General features: G+C 35.7%; 1 protein-coding gene across 4 annotated transcripts in view; it reads right to left on the reverse strand.

Annotated features, from left to right (window-relative positions):
* The window catches only part of woc (zinc finger protein without children), a 717,317-nt gene that overhangs the window by 324,484 nt on the left and 373,152 nt on the right, over window positions 1–19,681 (reverse strand). For all 4 annotated transcript variants that reach the window (XR_016547396.1, XM_090381483.1, XM_090381482.1 and 1 more), the window contains exon 15: window positions 2,048–2,176. Coding sequence is in view for 3 of the 4 variants with exons in the window: in XM_090381483.1 (XP_090237609.1) it covers window positions 2,048–2,176 (129 nt within the window). In the remaining variant the exon portion in view is untranslated. The remainder of the gene's footprint in view (window positions 1–2,047; window positions 2,177–19,681) is intronic.

A 19,681-nucleotide genomic window follows, 5' to 3' on the forward strand; every position in this document is an offset into this window, starting at 1 on the left:
ATGACTATATACAGAGACAGTACAGAGTTAAATACAAGCATAAGGCATCGAAATGAAAATAAGAAACATTTTAATATTAAATGTAATATTTATTAGAAATTTCAAACAAATATTTCAAACCAGTGCCTTTGCTAGCTAAAAAAAACTTATCCCGCCAGTGCTATCACCAGTTTCGCTAAAGTGTTGATAAAGGTGTTTTGCCTTTTCACGAATAATGAGTAAAATTAACTGAATTTTATTTTGAGTTCGGTCTTCTATCCACAGATTTAAAGCCTTTTCCATTTTTTATAATTTAACATCATGAGTTACAGAGCAAATTTTTGAAGCAATTAGCGCATTTTCACGGACACTACGGTGGATTTTTTCTTACGATTTCTTGACTGATCGTACCGTGACCCATTGATTTTATAATGTTTTGCCACTGACGAGACACTTTCACCATTAGAAATTTTATCTAATAACTCAATTTTACCCACTAATGTCATCACCTTTGATCTTTTCACAATTCCCTTGTTATTCGTAGTCATATTTTTGTAGCGGTTAGAAAGGAACTTGTCCACAATAAAGTCACTTTCTTTTAACAGTTAACACACTCGAAAAAGTCTGTTTACGCTAACACTGCAAAACAGTAGATTTTTCAATTTTGTAAGCATATCAATTTATAAATTGATAAATTTATTCAATTTATAATTATATCAATTAAAAGCAAATGATGAAACCATCCATGACAAGCACATACTGAACAAGTATTAGCAGGGAACATCCACACTTGCAATTTTGTCACCCCTCTCCCCGAGCGCTGTTTTGACGGGAAAGACGATTTTAGCCACGCCCATGTTTTTTTATGGCGGAAAATGTTCACGGAGCTTTAAAATTGACATTTGTTTTTTAGGTTTCATTTTATATTAAATCAGCAACTGTGAATACAGATACCGCAAATATTAAATTGCAATATTGATATAAAATATTAATTCAATTTAATACAGATACTGCAAATAGCGGTGTTTATTGTATATTAAAACCCCACATGGTATAAGAGTGGTAATTTAGATATATTAAAACATTTTCTTGCCTAATGGCAAAGACCCTGTTGGTCGTCAAGAGTACACCCTGTTCCTTTCTGGTCACCTGCTTATACTATAAGGAAATTTCAAATCTGTCTGTTTCATAGTTCCTAAATCTTTCTTATCCTAAATCACTAGTTTTACTCATCTAGATAACAACAGTTATCTAGATGAGTAAACATAACAACAGTCCTTTGTTCGTGCACCATTGTTCATGCTGTGACCAGTCATTTAGGCAGATATTGTAACTAGAATGGATTTACATACTGGAAACAATTTACTTACTTATATAATTTCTCTGGCTTCCACAGAGAAACACAGCAAAACCTTATAAATCTGAAATACAGAGACTTAACCTTTGCTAGATTTTTGAAACTTGATATGATGCTGTACAGTTTATACAGGTAGTAATTTTGTTATTGGTAGTAATATACAAAAAAAAAAAAAAAAAATCATTCCCTGCTATAGGAAAATTAGGCAATATTCTGATGGATAGATAAAGCAACTTTGCAATTACGATAATTATAACATCTCTCACTTTATGACCAATCACATTTATCTATAAGTTAGAGAAAAATATGCTGTTATTTAAATTGTGCAATCCCACTCTCCCCAATTTAGTGATATGATAAACTGTCACGCCTACAAACCAAGAAATGCACACATAATAAAGCAATTTTTGTGATTGCACTGGAAAAATTGCCTACTTTCCAAGTTACTCCTATCAGAACAAGCAGCCACGTCAATTAGTTGTAGCTAATAAGAGACACATCACATTTTTCACACAGGGAAGCAGCAATGGCAAAGTTATATATAACTTATAATAACCAAAGTAATGCCAATCAATTAAACATGGAACTTTGAATAATTTTTAGATATTTTATTTATTTTTTTTAAATAACAAAAATTTTCAAATATACTCAAGTGATAATAGTTGAATTAATTTCTATTGCACAAAGTAGGTAGGATATATATTAACAAACCTTTGGAAGGAAAGCATGCTATTGCAGGCAACACAGCTTCTAAATCCATAACTGGTTCAGGTACATCATTTGAGGACAACAGAGAATTAGTGGCATCAGTACATGGTTCTGGTCCATTACCATTATCAACTAAATTGGAAGAATAATTATCATAATATTTATTACAAGAATTATTTTAGGATAATGTAACTAAAAATATTGATGCCTGTATAAAAATTTGGATCATAATCATTAAAACATTACTGAAAGATTATCAGATTGTTTCATAAATAATGTTGCTTCCCACCTATCAGAATAAAGCAACGAATGAAGTATTTGTTGTTTCAGAATAGCCAAGAATTAGTTTTTCTTAAGAAATGGTTATATGCTGATTGTTCTTGTCTAGAATTTAGTTTTATTAGGGGACTCATATTGTTAGGGCAAAAGGTAAAAGCATTTAAGGCCCAAAAAGGAATAGGCAGAACGAATTTGAGTTTTTGTTATGTTGGAAGGTGAAACAATAAATATAAAATTTTAGGTAGCAATAGAAGATGAGATGTCATGTTCAGTCCCATTAGGTAAAAAACTTGGAACTCATCAAGGACTCGGTTATCTAGTGAACTGTTGGGTGATATATTTCCAGTTCAGGTCTCAGGAGAGAATGGTTATGTGGACATTGCTCTAGTCTAACTAGTTTTATTAGGTGATTTTGTTATTAGGGCAACAGATGACAATTTTTTTTGAGATAAAGATACACAGATTTAGAACCAGTATTTGCCTGGCTAGAGCTAAGCTTTGTGCTAATGGTGCCGACAATGTGAACTGTATTTTGCATGGATCTTTACAGGTGAAAAACCCCTAATTTTGAAGAGAGAGAGGGAGAGAGACTGTGTTAAATGAAACTGAACTATATGAAATTAGAAACATTGAAATTACAGAAGACTGTTTATTAGAAAACTTTTTAGCCTAATGTCAAGCCCGCGTGACTACTAAATATGATTAATTGTTGTATTCATTGTCAAAATGTTTAGTTGCAAACTCCTCTGGTGTAGTAGTCATGCCAGAGTACAAGTGGATGGTTTTAGGCCTTCATATCCAAGTACAGTCAGTCCTCGTATAACACGTGTTTACACTACACGAATTCTATCTTACACGATTTATAAATAGGGGAACAATATCTTATATAACACGAACCGAATTCGCTTATGCACGATTCGCCTCTGTGTTTACAAGAAATGGCAGTTGAATGCAGAATCACCTCCAACTGAACGCAACACGATAGGAATGAAGAGAAGATTCTGAAAATGTATTTGTTTTTTATATCAGTGAAGGGAAAACACATTTCACCATAATAACGTAAAAACCAACACAATTCCAGCTATCAGTATAATCGCAAATGCAATTAGATCGAGTTTACTACCAGTTTATAACAGATTCTACTAGCAAAAATGCAAATGGAAATTGTTTTTATTGGTTTATGGTAGTAACCCCCAGAAATGTGCTTTAGTAAAATGTGAGATGTTAATAGTGTATCTCTGTCTTTACGGTGTTGTTTATTCAGTTGCTACACACGCGCAGCTTTATTTATGTGTACCAAGCGTGCCTCCTCGTTTTGTAATTGTGCTTTATTCCCTAAAAATGAGTAAAATCCTTAAAAGGTGTGAAAAGGAAGCGTCCTGGTGAAGATACTACAGATTTAGAGAGAAAAAGAAAAGCATGGCCTCATACTATGGTTTATGGCCAAAATCAAACCGGCTTCCGGCCCACGGGGGTTTCCCCGGTAAGGCTTATGGCCAGTCTGCCTCTGTCGATAGAGAAAAAATATGAAATTGTGAAACGCTTTGAGCAAAATGAAAGACCATGTGATATTGCACGTGCTACAGACCTAAATGAGGCAACGCCGAGAATTACAAAGAATGTAGAGAAAATAAAAACAACTTTCATAGCAGGAACAACTCAAAATGTAATTAAAATCCATTATATTAAGACACAAAGAATTGGAAGAGATGGAATGGCTGTCATCTGTTTGGATAGAAAATCAAACAAAAAACAAGTTTGCTTAAGATAAAAGCAAAAGCATTAGTAATATATTATTATGTAATAGTCATAATAAAATACTTACGTATTTTATTACGATTATTTATTGTGTTTGGTAATGTTTTGGTTACAAATGTGTGTTCAATCTTTCGTGGTCAGCACCTAACCCTATTTTTCCCATAGGCCCTGTTGTTTATATTGCACGATTTTGCATTACACAAGGGTTTCTAGGAACATAACTATCGTGCTATACGAGGACTGACTGTAGTGAGTCAGTCCTCGTATAGTTGGTATGGAGATACAATAGCCAAGTATAGTAATAATTGTGTTAATTGTTATATAATTGATTGTAAACTCCTGTAGCTTATGTGGTCATGCTGGAGTATAAACATAACTTTGATTTAAAGGAAAATAATGCTTTTGGAGTTGATCCCTATTTCCTGTAATTTTGAATGAGGCTCTGAGGGCGCATGGAAATCAAGAGATTCCTTTGGACTGAAGAAGTGTCAGCATAACACGAGTAGATAAATGTGGCTCTAAGAATGAAATGGGTAACTTCAAACAGGTAGTGACTTCTGTGGTGGGAAAAATCTTAAAGCTTTAATCAAGAGTGCAATATGAGAACGCTTAGATAAATGGACTTCTGAAGGAAACACATCAGGGTTTCTAAAGAGAAAGTCATGATTTATTTAACAAGTGTTAATTAAACTAACACTTGGCTATTCTAAGAATAGCTACGTTTGTGATCCTGAAGTTTTTAACAAGTAAATATCCTCCTTCATTGTCTAGTCATCTTTCAATACCACGTTAACTGAAAGTCTTTTGGCTTCAGCCGACAGGAAGTTGTTAAATCACATACCATATACTGCCAATTTTGCAGTAAATTTTCAACCTATCGAACAGAGATTTCATGAATTATTAATAGAGAAAACTGTGCAAAATATTACCTAGGAGTGCAGAGTTACTCCACAATGAAGAGAATGATTTCACAGTAAAGTAAAAGCAAAATAGCAATTAGCAAATACAGCAAAATAGAGATGAACTTTTTAAGTCTCAAAGCACTGAATAATGATACAGGTAGACAGTAAACTGAAATAAAATGGCCATAAAGATATAAATATTAGTATATTTAACTTACAAGATGCATAAAATGCTTTTGGTTCAAGGAATGAAATCTGGTTTTACCTTTCTCATAGAAGATCTGTTAGACAACTGTCCCAAAGATCATAAATAACCAGCAAGAAGGAATTTTTTTTTTTTTACAGCAGTATTTTTCTCTTCTGGAGATAAAAGTAGCTGCATAATGTGAGTAATCAATGAAGTAAATTAAATCTTACTTGACTGGATAATTACAGTCCAGTTCGAGAGACCTGTAAAAGTTTCCCCAATCAGTGATATATTCTGATCATAAACGTCTTAAAATCAGTCACAAGTTGAAAACCACTGTACTGTTATTGAAGTATAAAGTACTGTCAAGAAGGACTTCGATGATAATTCAGGAGCACTTACGAAACATAAATTCCGTCATTCTCTCAGATGTAACAAGCTACGACTTGCTACTAGGGAATATAAAATGCTGATGGAACTGTAATTCAGGTAACACTTGTTAGTCAAATGGATGAATTTAAAGTGAAGTCAAGTCGTTCTGTATCAACCAAATCCACTGCTTGCACCCTCAAGATGGTGGGCTGTTGGTTACTTCAGGTACCCTATTCATGGGCAAGTTCTGAACACTACACTTGTTATACTTGGAAGTAATGCTCCCAAGTGTGAACCAACATCAGCAGGAGTCGAGTGAAGTCCACATCAGACAGAGAAATGTGGTCTCTCTGTTTTATCAGGCAATATTAGGTGGTAGAAGACTCTCATCAACTAGCGCAATACCACTAGAAGTGGTGAAACACATGTTTAAATTCAAGAAAAAAGCTCGAGCAACCCCAATCTCTTCCATAATGCAGTATGATTGATCTCCTTTGATGGACACCATGATGAGATCCAATCTTTGTTACATTTCAATGGTAAAAAAATCTCTAAAACAGTGCTTTCAGGTGAGCTGCTAGACAGTCCCAGCAAAATGAATATATTTGTAACTCTCCAGGAGGCATCTGGATTAGCTAGGGTATATGCCTCTACTCTGCCAGAAAGTGACTGGAGGGAGTTCAATAGTGTTTATATGGTGGGGTACTGTTGAAGCCATGTTAAACTGAGGAGCCAAGTATATTCTTGCTGCATATACGCCATATAGAATATTTCATTACTCCATACAATATCCCCACCCCCTACTATTGAGTACATCACAAATAGACAAACTATTAGAACAAATTAAACTGTGAAAAGATAAAAACTGACCAAACACTTTTTTTTAGATTTTGTACAATTTCTTCATTTCCTTGGTTTCAATGTAGCCAAGTGCTCAAGTGCAAGAGTGCACTAACTGTATCTAGCTAGCATTCGTGCAGGTTTGGACTGTAGTCCAAACCTGCACGAATGCAAGATACAATTATAAGATTAGTGATTGTACTGACCAGAGTATAAACAAGAAAACTTTACAGCGAGAGCCTAAACCATTAGTGGTTTAGAGCCTCAACCATAAAGTGGAATACAAAACAATGATTTTGGTTCCTCTTTCTGCAAGGGAAACATCCAAAACACGAAGAAATGGTCGCTGTTTAAGGACAAGACTGCTCAGGTTACAGTGTTGTTGTAGATTTGTATAAACAGTTCAAATGTGGAAGAACCTCAGAGAGTGATAAAGAAATCTCAGGGTGTCCAGTAGATGTTATAACAGAAAAGAGTGTTGGAAAAATCAAGACATTAATCCTAGAATACTGCCATATTAGCCTCAAAGAACTAGCAGCAGAGCTCTAAATTGGTGTAGGGTCTGTGGAGAAGATTATCCATCAACAGTGCATATGAGTAAAGTGTCTACTAGACTTTTGACCCCTTATCAGAAGAAGGAAAGGGCACAATGTGCCAGGAAAAGCAGGATGAAACCTGGATCCATCAGTATGATCCTGAAACTAAACAAATGTCAAAATAATGAAAGCATGCAGAACCCCTCTCCCCTCCCAAAAAAAAAGAAGGCAAAGTGCATCCAAATTCTGGCAAGTTAGAATTTTGGGATCAGCATTGTGTGATACTAGCATTACCTTAAAGGGCCATATTGTGACGTAGAGAAAGGGGCTATACTGCGAGGAGGAATACTCCTTATAGCTTTATGAGGAGTATTACTCCTCATAAAGCTATGTGTTGCTCTAAAAGGAAAAAGACTGGGAAAGCTGTCAAAAGGTGTGTGCCTACTCCAAGAAAAGACCCCTGGACATTCTTGGCATGCTACAGTGAGGTGTGCCCATGAATGTGGATTTGAAATGTTGCTACATCCTGCTCATTCCTCTCACCTTGCACCCTCGGCTTTCTTCCTCTTTCTTGGCCTGAAGTCCATTCTTTGTGGAAAATACTTTGCTGCTGATGATGAGGTGATATCTGCTGCCAGGTCATGGTTTGAAGGACAGGCAGAGGACCTCTATAAAACTGGTCTGTAGAACTGTACTGAGAGGTGTCAAAAATGTGTCATTTTGTTTGGTGGCTAGGTCAAAAAAGTGTAATACATGGTTTGTTTCAATCTTCTATCACAACTGCTTGGTGAATATAAATCTTTTTTGACCCCCCCCCCCCATAGCCGAGATCTAACTCCCAGTAACTTTTATTTGTAAAAACTTAATCAGGGAAGCTCTAAATTTAGGCAACATTTTAAATTCACAGGACGGGATGGAGATTCAATGAGTGTTGTATGAAAAAGATGATATGTACTAACCAACACTAATGGCACTGTTACTGAAAATTTTTTGCCAAGTGTTTTTTTTTTCCTTCCAATTTGAAGAGCTTTGGGAAGAAGAAATAAGTACTGGCTTTTCAAAGTAAGATGCTTTTGTTCCAAAGATGCCAGGATGTTGAAATCTAAAAATGGGCTGACATCAAGTTCTGTGTATGACCTTTCTCATAAACTTCAAGTTCAACATGAATATGGATGAAATTTTGTGAAAAACGACTATATACAGAGAGGTTGGTTGGTTGGTTGGTTGGTTGTTAAGGTTGCATTGGCAGCTTAAGCTGTAATGTGCCAAGTCAAAATAAAAACATCAATAAATATGTTTAGTTACCTACAAGCAGGTTACTACATCAAAAGTAATAAATAAATAACAAAGAATATAAAGAGGCCAATTCAAAATTATCTATATAATTCAAGGAAATGTGATAATTTAAAAACAGACATATTGTTTCTGTCATCTAAAACCTGGTTGAGGGTAAATTCAACAAGACAATTAAAATCTGTAAAACATGAAAAACCATGCAATTTTGGAAAAATAGGAATCACAGGGACAATTGTAGCTGGATTATAGGATGGCTCTAGGACAGGAAGCAGATAGTTGCGATTAACAGTTATTCTTCAGAGTGGGCTAGCATAAGAAGTGGGATCGCCCAGTGATCAGTACTGAGATCACCATTGTTTCTGATTTTCTTAAATGATATCAGCAAAGAAAGGAATAGATGGGGTGACATCAATTCATCTGCAATTCAGAATTTGTAGCTGATATGAAGATTTTTCAGTGGTTAACGATCAGCAAAAACCACAGCTTCTTTAGGACAACCTGACAGACTTCAGAGATGGGCAGTAAAGTGGCAGCCACCCTTCAATGCAGGAAAATGCAGTCTTACACTTGGGGGATAGCAACCCCAAAACAACTTACACACTTTGGGGTTGGAAAAAAAAAAAAAAAAAAAAGTAGAGGAAGAAAGAGATTTCGGAGTTACGATATGATCAACACAAAGAAGTTCTCCAAGGTGTGGAGGGGTGGAAAGGAAACCCCAATGGTGTCATACTGATAATTTATCAAACACTTGCTTGTAGAGATAAGGGGGTCATAATAGCACTGCATAAGGCAGTTGTAAGATCAAACTTGGAATATTGTGTTGTTTGTTATTTTGTTATTTGGTTTTTAGGAGCATTAGCAACTAGGGCCATATTGCTCCGGGATATGCGGTGGTCATTCCCTGACCTTTCCGCATCCTCCGTATTTGGTGGTGACGGGCTCGAACCCCGGTCTAATCAAGAAGCGTGTGCTACGCACTGCTGCTCCTTCCCACCTGGCTACGGAGGCGCCTTGGAATATTGTGTCCGGGCATGGAGAACAAACCTAAAACAAGTTAGTTGATGTATATAGTGCATTACATTTCAGGTGCATTCATTATTTTTGTTAAATTAGTACTGTTTTCTTTTTCGGTGTTTAATGGAAGTGAAAATTAATTTAAAAATAAATGTCACACTAGGGCCCCAAAATATTCATTCATCTACCCAAGCGTATTATGTTTGTGAATTGTGTATGTTCTCTGGTCGATTTGCCTATATACTGGACTAAAAGCCTGAGTTTTGTGGTGGGTTGGGGGAGCCCTTGCTATCTAAGCCCAAGACTGACTAACTCCTCATAAAGCTATGTGTTGCTCTAAAAGGAAAAAAGACAGGGAAAGCTGTCAAAAGATGTGTTGGTTTGGTTTGGTTTGGTTTGGTTTTATTGGCGCATTAGCATCTAAGGCTATAATGCGCCAAGACCAAGATGTGTTGGCATGCTACAGTGAGGTGTAGCATGCCAAGCCATGGAGTGGAAAAAAGCCCATTAAAGTTCCTCACATCACTGATGGTATTTGAAAAGGTAAAAGTAAATTCAGTTATCTCCTTATCAATTAATTATTAAGGTTATGATTTTATAGGATACTTAATAAACTCTATAGTTTTATATTCTCTGAACTTAGCCATTCAGTTTAATTACAGCTGTCTAATGCTTATTAATCTTTTATTTTTATTTATTTTATTTTTTTTGTCTCTCTTCTCTTTCTGTATATGTCTCTCTTCACAAGCAACACCATATTCACAACTCTTATGTAAGAACACACAGTAAATTGTGCATGGGCTGTCTAAAGCTAAAATACTGCATTAAAGCTAGATATCATCTAGGAATTTCCTTTTTACACACAAATTGTATGGAAAAAAGAAAAGAAAAAAGAAAAAAAAATAATGATAAAATAATAAATACTGAATTTCTATTTGTCTTCTTTTAATGAAATTTGGGCCATCCCAAATTTCATTAAAAGTAAGGGCCAAAGATAAAATTTTACAAAAATCCTTTCACTGTTTCAATGGCAGTTAAATTATTACACGTGGGCAGATGGACAGGGTGAAGACAATAGGCACATTTGAATGGTTTATGTGTATTTTTTAGTTTAGTTTTTTTTTTTTTAGGAGCATTAGCAACTAAGGCCATATTGCTCCGGGATATGCGGTGGTCATTCCTTGACCTTTCCGCATCCTCTGTATTTGGTGGTGACGGGCTTGAACCCCGGTCTAATCAAGAAGCGTGTGCTACACACTGCTGCTCCTTCCCACCTGGCTACGGAGGCGCCCATTTATGTGTATGTAAATGTATCTATAAAGACATTGAGCTTCTTGAAAGGGTCCCATTCATATCTTTCGGTCCTGCAACTATAACCTGTCTGGATCTCCACAAAGGAACCATGGCAGATATTATTCAAAGGTGGAAGACCACAATGTTTACTTAGATACCTCAATGATAAAAAGGTCTAGAGTGGCTCAGAAACTCATGAAGCATATTGCACAAACTAGAAAGCAAGTACTTGCTGCCTTGTGCTTACCATCAGCAGAAAACATCAGAGCAAGTCCAAGAGATCAACACAGGGATGTCAAAGGTGTTAGCATACACACATTCATAAGAATGCTATGCAGCCTTGGAATCAATGGCAGAACAGCTGTACATAAACCTAATATCACTGTCATGCAAAATATCATTTGGAGTGCACAGTTTCCAATGTTTGTGGACTCTAGAACAGAGGCAGAAAGGTATGATAAATTTTACTAAACATTTTGTTCTGGGGGAGGGAGTCTGAGTATGAAGAATGCCTGGAGAGCACTTCCTGATCGAGTGTACATCAACCATGAAATTTGATGCAGATAGCCTGATCATATGGGGCTATTCCAGCATGTTTGGACTTAATATGCTGGTCAGTGGCAGACACCATGAAGTCCATGACCCATCCAAATATTTTGTACAATTATATGCTACTATGGCAGTACTACAGAAATGGGTCCTATCTGTATAAGCAGGATACAGACAACTCCATGTCATACAGGATAGGCTTTTGGCCAATATGTCCAAAAGTTGGACTGGCTCGCTCAGTGCCTGGATAACAACCTAGCTGAACAATTGTATGACAAACTGGATCATTATATTAGGCCACAGCCGGTGTCCGTCTTCCAACCCAGCTGTAGTAGATGCTTTGCAGGAAGAATGAAGATAAATTCAATGTGTATTAGAAGCTGGTACAATGTATGTTTAGGAGATTCTAGGCATACAGGTGAAAGGAGGCCTCTGCATGAAATTAACAACCCTTCTTGCAACTACTTGTGTGTTGTGTCTGACTGCCTTTGGCCATACAGTTTTACAGCTTCATTCTATTAAAATTTTTTCTTTATTAATGTTGAACCAAATTTTTCAGGGTAACCATTAAGAATACGATATAAATTCCAGAACATTTTTACAAGTACAGTGGAACATCAGTTATTCAGAAAGTCAGTTATCTGGAATAATTTAAAAGGCTGAATTTTCTTCTTCTTTTTTTAATTAATGGTAGTATTTGAGACAAATATTTATTAAGTTATGAGATTATTTCTGTCTGTCTTTTTTTTTTTTTTTTTACTTCGTATATCTGGTGAAACATTGGAATAGGAAACCACGAGTGATAGAGCTTATCATTCACTTCCGTGAAAAATTTCTGCTTCTTTTTAAGGAAGAAAATGAAGAAAACTATAGTACGGTAAAATAAAACTCTGTAAGAACTGTTCAGAATCATTTTACTCCGTATCTCACTTATGAGTATTGCATTAGTTGCAATTTCTGCTTGCCATGTTCTTTGTTATTGATTGACGCTTATTTTTTTTACTGTTTTAGCTTTTTATAACTCCCAAAAAAAATGTCAGTGAACAGAAATATCCGAACACAAAGTGTTGAATAACAGATTACAAAGTGTTATATTTAGTTAGTACTGTATGTATATTAATTAAGCTATGTATGTAAGTGTAAATTTATTTTTATTTTACTAATGTGTGCATAATATTTTTCTAATTTTCAAGTATCATTTAATCTTGTTAATTATAGCCTGTGGAAAATATTCTTCCGATTTTCATTTATTAGAATTGCTGTTTAATAGAACAAAAATTTAATTTTCAAAAGTGTTCACAATAACTGGTGCTTACTGTAATTATTTTATGGCAACAACATAAAAATAAATAAATGCTGGCTTGTTCAGATTATTGATGTTTTGAATTATTGGCATTCAGATTTTCGATACTCTACTGTATAGCATTACAGGATGCTCTTGAATTGGAAAATGAGTGGAATTAGAAAAATACATTATCATTGTGTAAAGGGTTCAGTTTGTTACAGTCATTGATTTTTAATAAAGTGATTTGATACGATTATATAATGTGGGATTCGCTCAGTTTTACTGACTACAGTAAAACCCGGTGAATTCAAAAATTCAAGGTACCAAAATATGCTGTTTTTTTTTAAAATTAGGTTCACTGTATCTGTACAAAATCAGAACATGTTGGCTTGTTAATAAAGAGAAATTTTTAATCAGTTACGTATTAACACTGCTGAATTTTTGTAATTCTTATTTAAAATATTAATTATCTCTTAGTTTCATTGTGTTAGACTTCATGAATAGGCAGTTAAGATATTAATTAATGAGAAAGAAAAAATGTGCTGAGGAGAAGTTGAGTAAATCCTTACACGTAATAGTAAGATTGCTAAATTTCATTTTTGGCACCACTACTAGCCATACAGTTTGATATCTACAAGCTCTATGCTAATAAGTGAGCCAGTAGTTTGGCATAAGTTTAGAACAGCTGAGAATTGTAGACAGAATATGCCTGATTTTTGAATATAGCTAAAATAATGTTTTATTACAGTTCTGAAATTGTACCCTAGTTGTATGGAGTTAAGTGTTTTCTCCTATTTTGTACACCTAAATTACTATTCAGAATAAACTGGTTAAAGCTGCTTGAAATGAATATTACATGCAACTCTATACTAAAATACTGCAAGAAGTTTTTTATTTTAGCCAGCGAGTTATAAATTACTGGAATAAGTTGCCTTCATGGGTGGTAGAGGCCGACAGTTTGGGGAAATTCAAAGGTCATCTGGATAGTACTTTCAGGTAAGGGAGCCGACCGGGCTAGCCGAGTCGGTAATCTACCTGCCCGGCAACTCAAAGGTCGCGGGTTCGATTCCCGCCTCGGGCTTGGATCAAAGTACTGCAAAAACCTTGGGAGGTGCAATATGGCCACAGAAGCCGATGCGCCAACAACTACCAAATCAATCAATCAGGTAAGGGAAGCGCATAGGATGATGGGTTTAATTTCCTTTTTTTTTTCTTTTTTTTTTTTTATTAATTATTATTATTTAGTTATTTATTTTTTTTTTTTTTGTTTTTATCATTGTGTTTTGTTCGGATTTTTTTTTTTTTTTTTTGGCTGGTGCAGCATAAGCCATATGCTTTCTTGCACCATGCGGCCGTTACTAATACTAATACTAACCCCATTTTCCATGACATATTTTCTTTCCTCTTCATTTTAGCTGCAGGTTCAGTAAGAATAATATCTGCCCAAAACTGTGCAATTTATTATTTTTCTCTGTTTTTTTTATGATAAAATGTAAATGAAAAGAAACTGCACTGAAATGTACAAAAATCAGTAAGAATGCAGTATACTCAATTTGATATTGTTAAGGAACTTTAGATATTTAGTATAAAAAAAAAAGTAACAACAAACGAAACAAAAAAACAATCAAACATTAGTTTAAAAAATTACTTTAAATTTTTTTCCCAGATAAAATTTTCAGTAAAATGCCTATCTGAATATACATACATATGTAAATGTGCAAATTTTTATTATTATTATTTTTTAAATTAAAAAATTCGTTTTTTTTCACAATATTTAAAGTCTTTTTCTTTTTAATCTTAATACATTATAACAGAATTTATTTCATCTTACTTACGTTCGATTATCCAGAAAAATTGGCTACCTGGAAGAGGTCTGACATTAATTATATTCCAGACAACTGACGCCTTACTGTATTGTTTGTCTGTATCTGTTGCTTAGTGAAAACTCTAGAACCCATTAAGGGCAAGTAAACATCCTTGGAGTTATGTTTGCATGAATGAATAAACATACTTTCCAACATTTATTTTCATGTATTAGCTAGTTTGAGCACAGACATGTTTCTTCATTTTAAAAAATTCAGTTTCTTTATGTCATCTATAACTGCAGATCTTCTATACTGGTCTGTTTATTTTCTAAACTTTAGCATTAGCATTTAGCATTAGTAGAGGCATATGATGCAAGAAAGCAAGCTTATTCAGCATCAGCCAAAAGAAAAAAAAAAAAAACACACACACACACACACCACTCCCATGTCACCCCTCCGTTCGTTCGAAATACCTGTCCAGTTGAGCCTTAAATTTGTTTAGGCTATCAACTTCAACAACAAGTGACGGAAGTCGGTTCCACCAACCAACCACCCGCTGGCCAAAGGCAAATTTCCGCACATCTATCCGACATCCATCCTTCCTCAATTTGAATTTATACCCTCTGAGGTGATTATTTTGAGCAAGATGAAGAATCCCATTGGCATTGAGCATGCTCAAACCATTCAAAGCCTTATACACCTCTATCAGATCACCTCGCCGGTGCCTAGTCTCCAGACTCTGTAATTTGCAAAACTTAAGCCTTTCTTCGTAAGAGCAACCCTTTGTTCCATTCACTAATCTTGTTGCCCTCCTCTGTACCCGTTCCAGCAGCTCAACATCCTTCTTGAAATGAGGCCTCCAGACCTGTATACAGTACTCAAGATGTGGCCTAACCATTGCCTTATACAAGGGAATAATCACCTCCTTATCCCTGCTAGAAAAATTCCTGTATATCATTGACAAGACACCATGAGCTACTCTTGCAGCTCGTCTGCACTGCTCAGAGAACTTCATATCTGCCTGCACAATTACCCCCAGGTCCTTTTCATTCTCCACCACTGTCAGTGTAGTACCGCAGAGTTGATATGTTGCTCTGGGGTTACTGTTTCCCATATGTAGTACTTTACATTTGTCAATGTTAAACTTCATTTGCCACCTCTCAGCCCATCTGTTCAACCTTTCCAGATCCTGTTGCAGCAGCATAGCATCAGTAGTGTCCGTAACAACCCTGCCAACCTTTGTATCATCTGCAAACTTGGACATTAAACTTGACATCCCATCATCAATATCATTCATAAACACCAAAAACAACAACGGACCCAACACTGAACCCTGAGGAACTCCACTAATAACATTAGTCCACGTTGAGCAGTGTCCACTGATTACCACTCTCTGTCTTCTGCCACTCAACCATCCCCTTGTCCATAGCAGCAATTTGCCTCCAATGCCACACTGCTCCAATTTGTGCAGCAGTCTTCCTTGTGCAACAGTATCAAAAGCCTTTCTAAGATCCAAATATATAATATCAAAGTTATTCCCTGCATCCAGTTCTTTTGTGACTACATCATAGTATCCAATCAAATTGGTCAGACAAGACCTGCCCTTAACAAAACCATGCTGCGTCTGAGCTATAACTGAATTCTTGTCTAGATGATCCTGCAGTGCTTCTTTAACCAGTGCCTCCATTAATTTACCTGGAACAGAAGTTAAACTAACAGGTCTATAATTACTTGTGTCAGCCTTTGATCCTCCTTTGTGAATTGGGGTTACATTTGCACATCTCCAGTCTATGGGTACCTCCCCTGAGTCCAAAGAAGCTCTCATAATTATGGCTAGGGGTTTGCTTACTTCCTTTGCTGCCTCCTTTAATATAACTGGATAGATCCCATCCACCCCAGGTGCTTTTTTTTATGTTTATCCTCAACAATCTCTCCTCCACTTTCCTCTCAGTTATTACAAAATCATCCAGCTCACTGCCAATGTTTACTTTACCTACATCATTCTCCTTCCTGTATAACTCCTCATGCATGAATGTAGATGCAAAATACTCGTTTAGATTGTTAGCCACCTGAGCAGGATCCTCAACTGTTGAACCATCAATATCCAGTGGACCAATCTGATTCATCCCTTTCCTTCTTGAGTTTAAATAGGTAAAGAACTCTTTTCTGTTTTTCTTTGCATCCTTTGCCAAGGATTTTTTGTAGTCTGCCTTTGCCTGCCTAATCTCCTTTGTGACTTGGTTACAGACCAACTTATATCTATCATAGGCTTCCATGTCACCCATTAATTTGTATGTATCCCATGCATTTTTCTTCTCTGCCACATGTCTCATTAGTTCATCTGACAACCATTTAGGCCTAAACCTTGAACAATATTTCTTAGCTGGTATGTAAAACCTGGTAGCCTCCAAGATTAGTTCCTTGAATGCTTCCCATTTTGAGTTTGCTGTTGGTAACATCATCAGTTGGTTCCACTGTATAGAATTTAAATACTGTCTCAGACCATCATAGTCACCTTTACGAAAACAAAAACCCTTCCCTCTGATGGTAGTTACCTCCTTGAGTAAATCCCACTTCAACACACTGTGATCACTGCCACCTAGTGATTCATTTATCTGCAGATTCTTAATGCATGAAGAATCACTACTTATAATCAGATCAAGAGTATTGCTCCCTCTTGTTGCCTCACGAACATGCTGATGTAGAAAGCAATCATCCAATAAATCCACAAAAGCCTTGCTAGTGTGCGAGTGACCAATCCACAAATTCCAGTCAATATCTGGGAAATTAAAATCCCCCATTATAAGACTCTCTGATTTACTGGCCCACTCTATTTCCCTGTACAATATCTTATTATACTCATCAGAGTCATTAGGCCTATAGCACACTCCTACTCTCAATTTTGATTTCCCTATGCTTATGTCACACCAAACTGACTCGACACTGCCCTGTCCATCGATGTCGACTGGCTTCACTTGCTTGGATTTTATGTGTTTCTTAACTAATAGCATAACCCCCTCCTCCCTTCCTATCCTGTCTATCCTTTCTGCACACATTGTACTCCCCAAATTCCAGTTCCGCATTCCTTATATCTGTGTGACACCACGTCTCTGATATACCAACAATATCTGCCTTTGATGTTTTGAGCATTGTTTTGTCTGTATCTGTTGCTTAGTGAAAACTCTAGAACCCATTAAGGGCAAGTAAACATCCTTGGAGTTATGTTTGCATGAATGAATAAACATACTTTCCAACATTTATTTTCATGTATTAGCTAGTTTGCACACAGATATGTTTCTTCATTTTAAAAAATTCAGTTTCTTTATGTCATCTATAACAGTGCTTCCTGTCTTCTATAACTGCAGATCTTCTATACTGGTCTGTTTATTTTCTAAACTTTTCACTCATTCATACAATTTTTTTTTATCTCTCTACACATTAAAAAAATTTTCCTCCTAGTGATTTTATTTGCGCCAATGGGAGAAGAGGGCAGTGAAATTAAGTCACTACAAATGTAATTAATTACGTAGGTCATTTCCTAATTAGATTTCAATCAGTGAGTTATAATGTTAGTATATTGGTATAATGTTATTATGATTATACAATACAAACTATACAAATATTTACAAAAAACTAAAATATTTACAAAATATTAAACTATTAACAATCATACCTCTACACTGGTGAACATTACATAGAAGGAAACCAAAACTGGTTATTGGGCAAACACTTACTGTTGACAATGTAGAGCGTGTATGTGGGATGCATGCCAACATTCATTGCACTGAAAGACAACTGCCTTCATAACATCCACCAACCTTGTGGGTGCCTCCATAGCCAGGTGGGCAGGAGCAGCAGTGCGTACCATACGCTTCTTGATTAGACCGGGGTTTGAGTCCGTGACCACCAAATACGGAGGATGCGGAAAGATCAGGGAATGACCACCGCATATCCCCGGAGCAATATGGCCTTAGTTGCTAATGCTCCTAAAAACCAAATAACAACAACCAACCTTGTGCACAAGGTTGGTGAACATTATGGCATCATTTGATGTTCTATTGTAATATTAGCCGGTGAAGGTTTTTTTTTTTTTTTTTTTGATTTGGTAGTTGTTGGCGCATCGGCTTCTGTGGCCATATTGCACCTCCCAAGGTTTTTGCAGTACTTTGATCCAAGCCCGAGGCGGGAATCGAACCCGCGACCTTTGGGTTGCCGGGCAGGTACTTTACCCACTCGGCTAGCCCGGTCGGCGCCAGTGAAGGGACCTGATATAGTTTGCATATTTATAAATAGTATATTATTTTGTAAATATTTTAAATATATGTATAGTTTGTAAATATTTTAGTCCTGCTCTTTTTCTTCATGCATTATGGAACCCAAAGCAAAAGGCCTTTTCTTAAGTTACCTCGGTAAATGCAGGTTTACATAGGTCACTTAGGAAAATTACATAGTGATATTTATTCCACCTTGAAAATAACGCACGGTGGGGTAATTGCATCACTATAAATGCACAGGTACATTATTACAATGCGTTTCTCATTTACATAGAAAATAATTTGACTCACTCAGTATAAACATTTTACATAGAAAAGTGTGTGCAGGGATGTGAGAGAAAAGTGAGCAGGGGGAGGAAGCTCCCTAGTTATTATTATAATTATTTTTAAATATGTACCTCACTGCTGCTTCGTAATTTTAGAGGTTTTATTCCTACTACATTGAAAAAAAATTAATGAGTACGGCTTACTCCTGGGGTAATCTTATAAGAAAGATGACCTACTTATAAATAAATTAATCACTCTCCATGTCACAAAATTTAACTATAAAACATTGTTATCAAGTAATCACTGAAGTTAAAAAAAAAATGACATCTGCATCAGCACTATATTTTTATATTATAAAAATTTAAATATACTGCATTCAAGTAAAAATGGGCAGTGATAAGAAATCAAGTTTTACCCAATGTGACACATGGATCATAAAAACAGCTGTGCTTCATGGACCCACTCAACATTATCCTTAAGAGAGTCATATATAGCAAGTTGTTGAGTCTATTGTTACACAGGGATCCAATTGTTCATTGAGTACTACTAGCAAACTACTAGCAGGGGGGGGAAGCTCCCTAGTTATTATTATAATTATTTTTAAATATGCACATGTGTGCAAAAATGAAATTCTGCTGAATTTTCTTACTTATAAGTAAAAATGCAACACTTTAAAATTACAATAAAATTGTAACACTGATAACCAAGTTCAGTACAAGATAGTATTTTGAAGAGGAAAAAAGCAATAAATGTAGATGATCTAAGATTGAATAAAAAATCACTGTCTGCAACTTTTCAAGAATTTTTAGTTCACTTAAGTTAAATGTAGATAATGAGTGTTATAACATTTTTACTATTTGCTGCTGTTGCCTATCTTATGTAGAACTATCTTTCAGAAAAACTAACAGCTTAACTGTTGAATTATTGTCAAGATGTCATGGTTATAGTACATTTATAGGTTGCTATTGGGGGGGGGGAGT

Source organism: Mastigoproctus giganteus, chromosome 9, assembly GCF_048544385.1.
Source record: "Mastigoproctus giganteus isolate SK-2022 chromosome 9, ASM4854438v1, whole genome shotgun sequence".
In the NCBI taxonomy this organism is placed as follows: Eukaryota; Metazoa; Arthropoda; class Arachnida; order Uropygi; family Thelyphonidae; genus Mastigoproctus; species Mastigoproctus giganteus.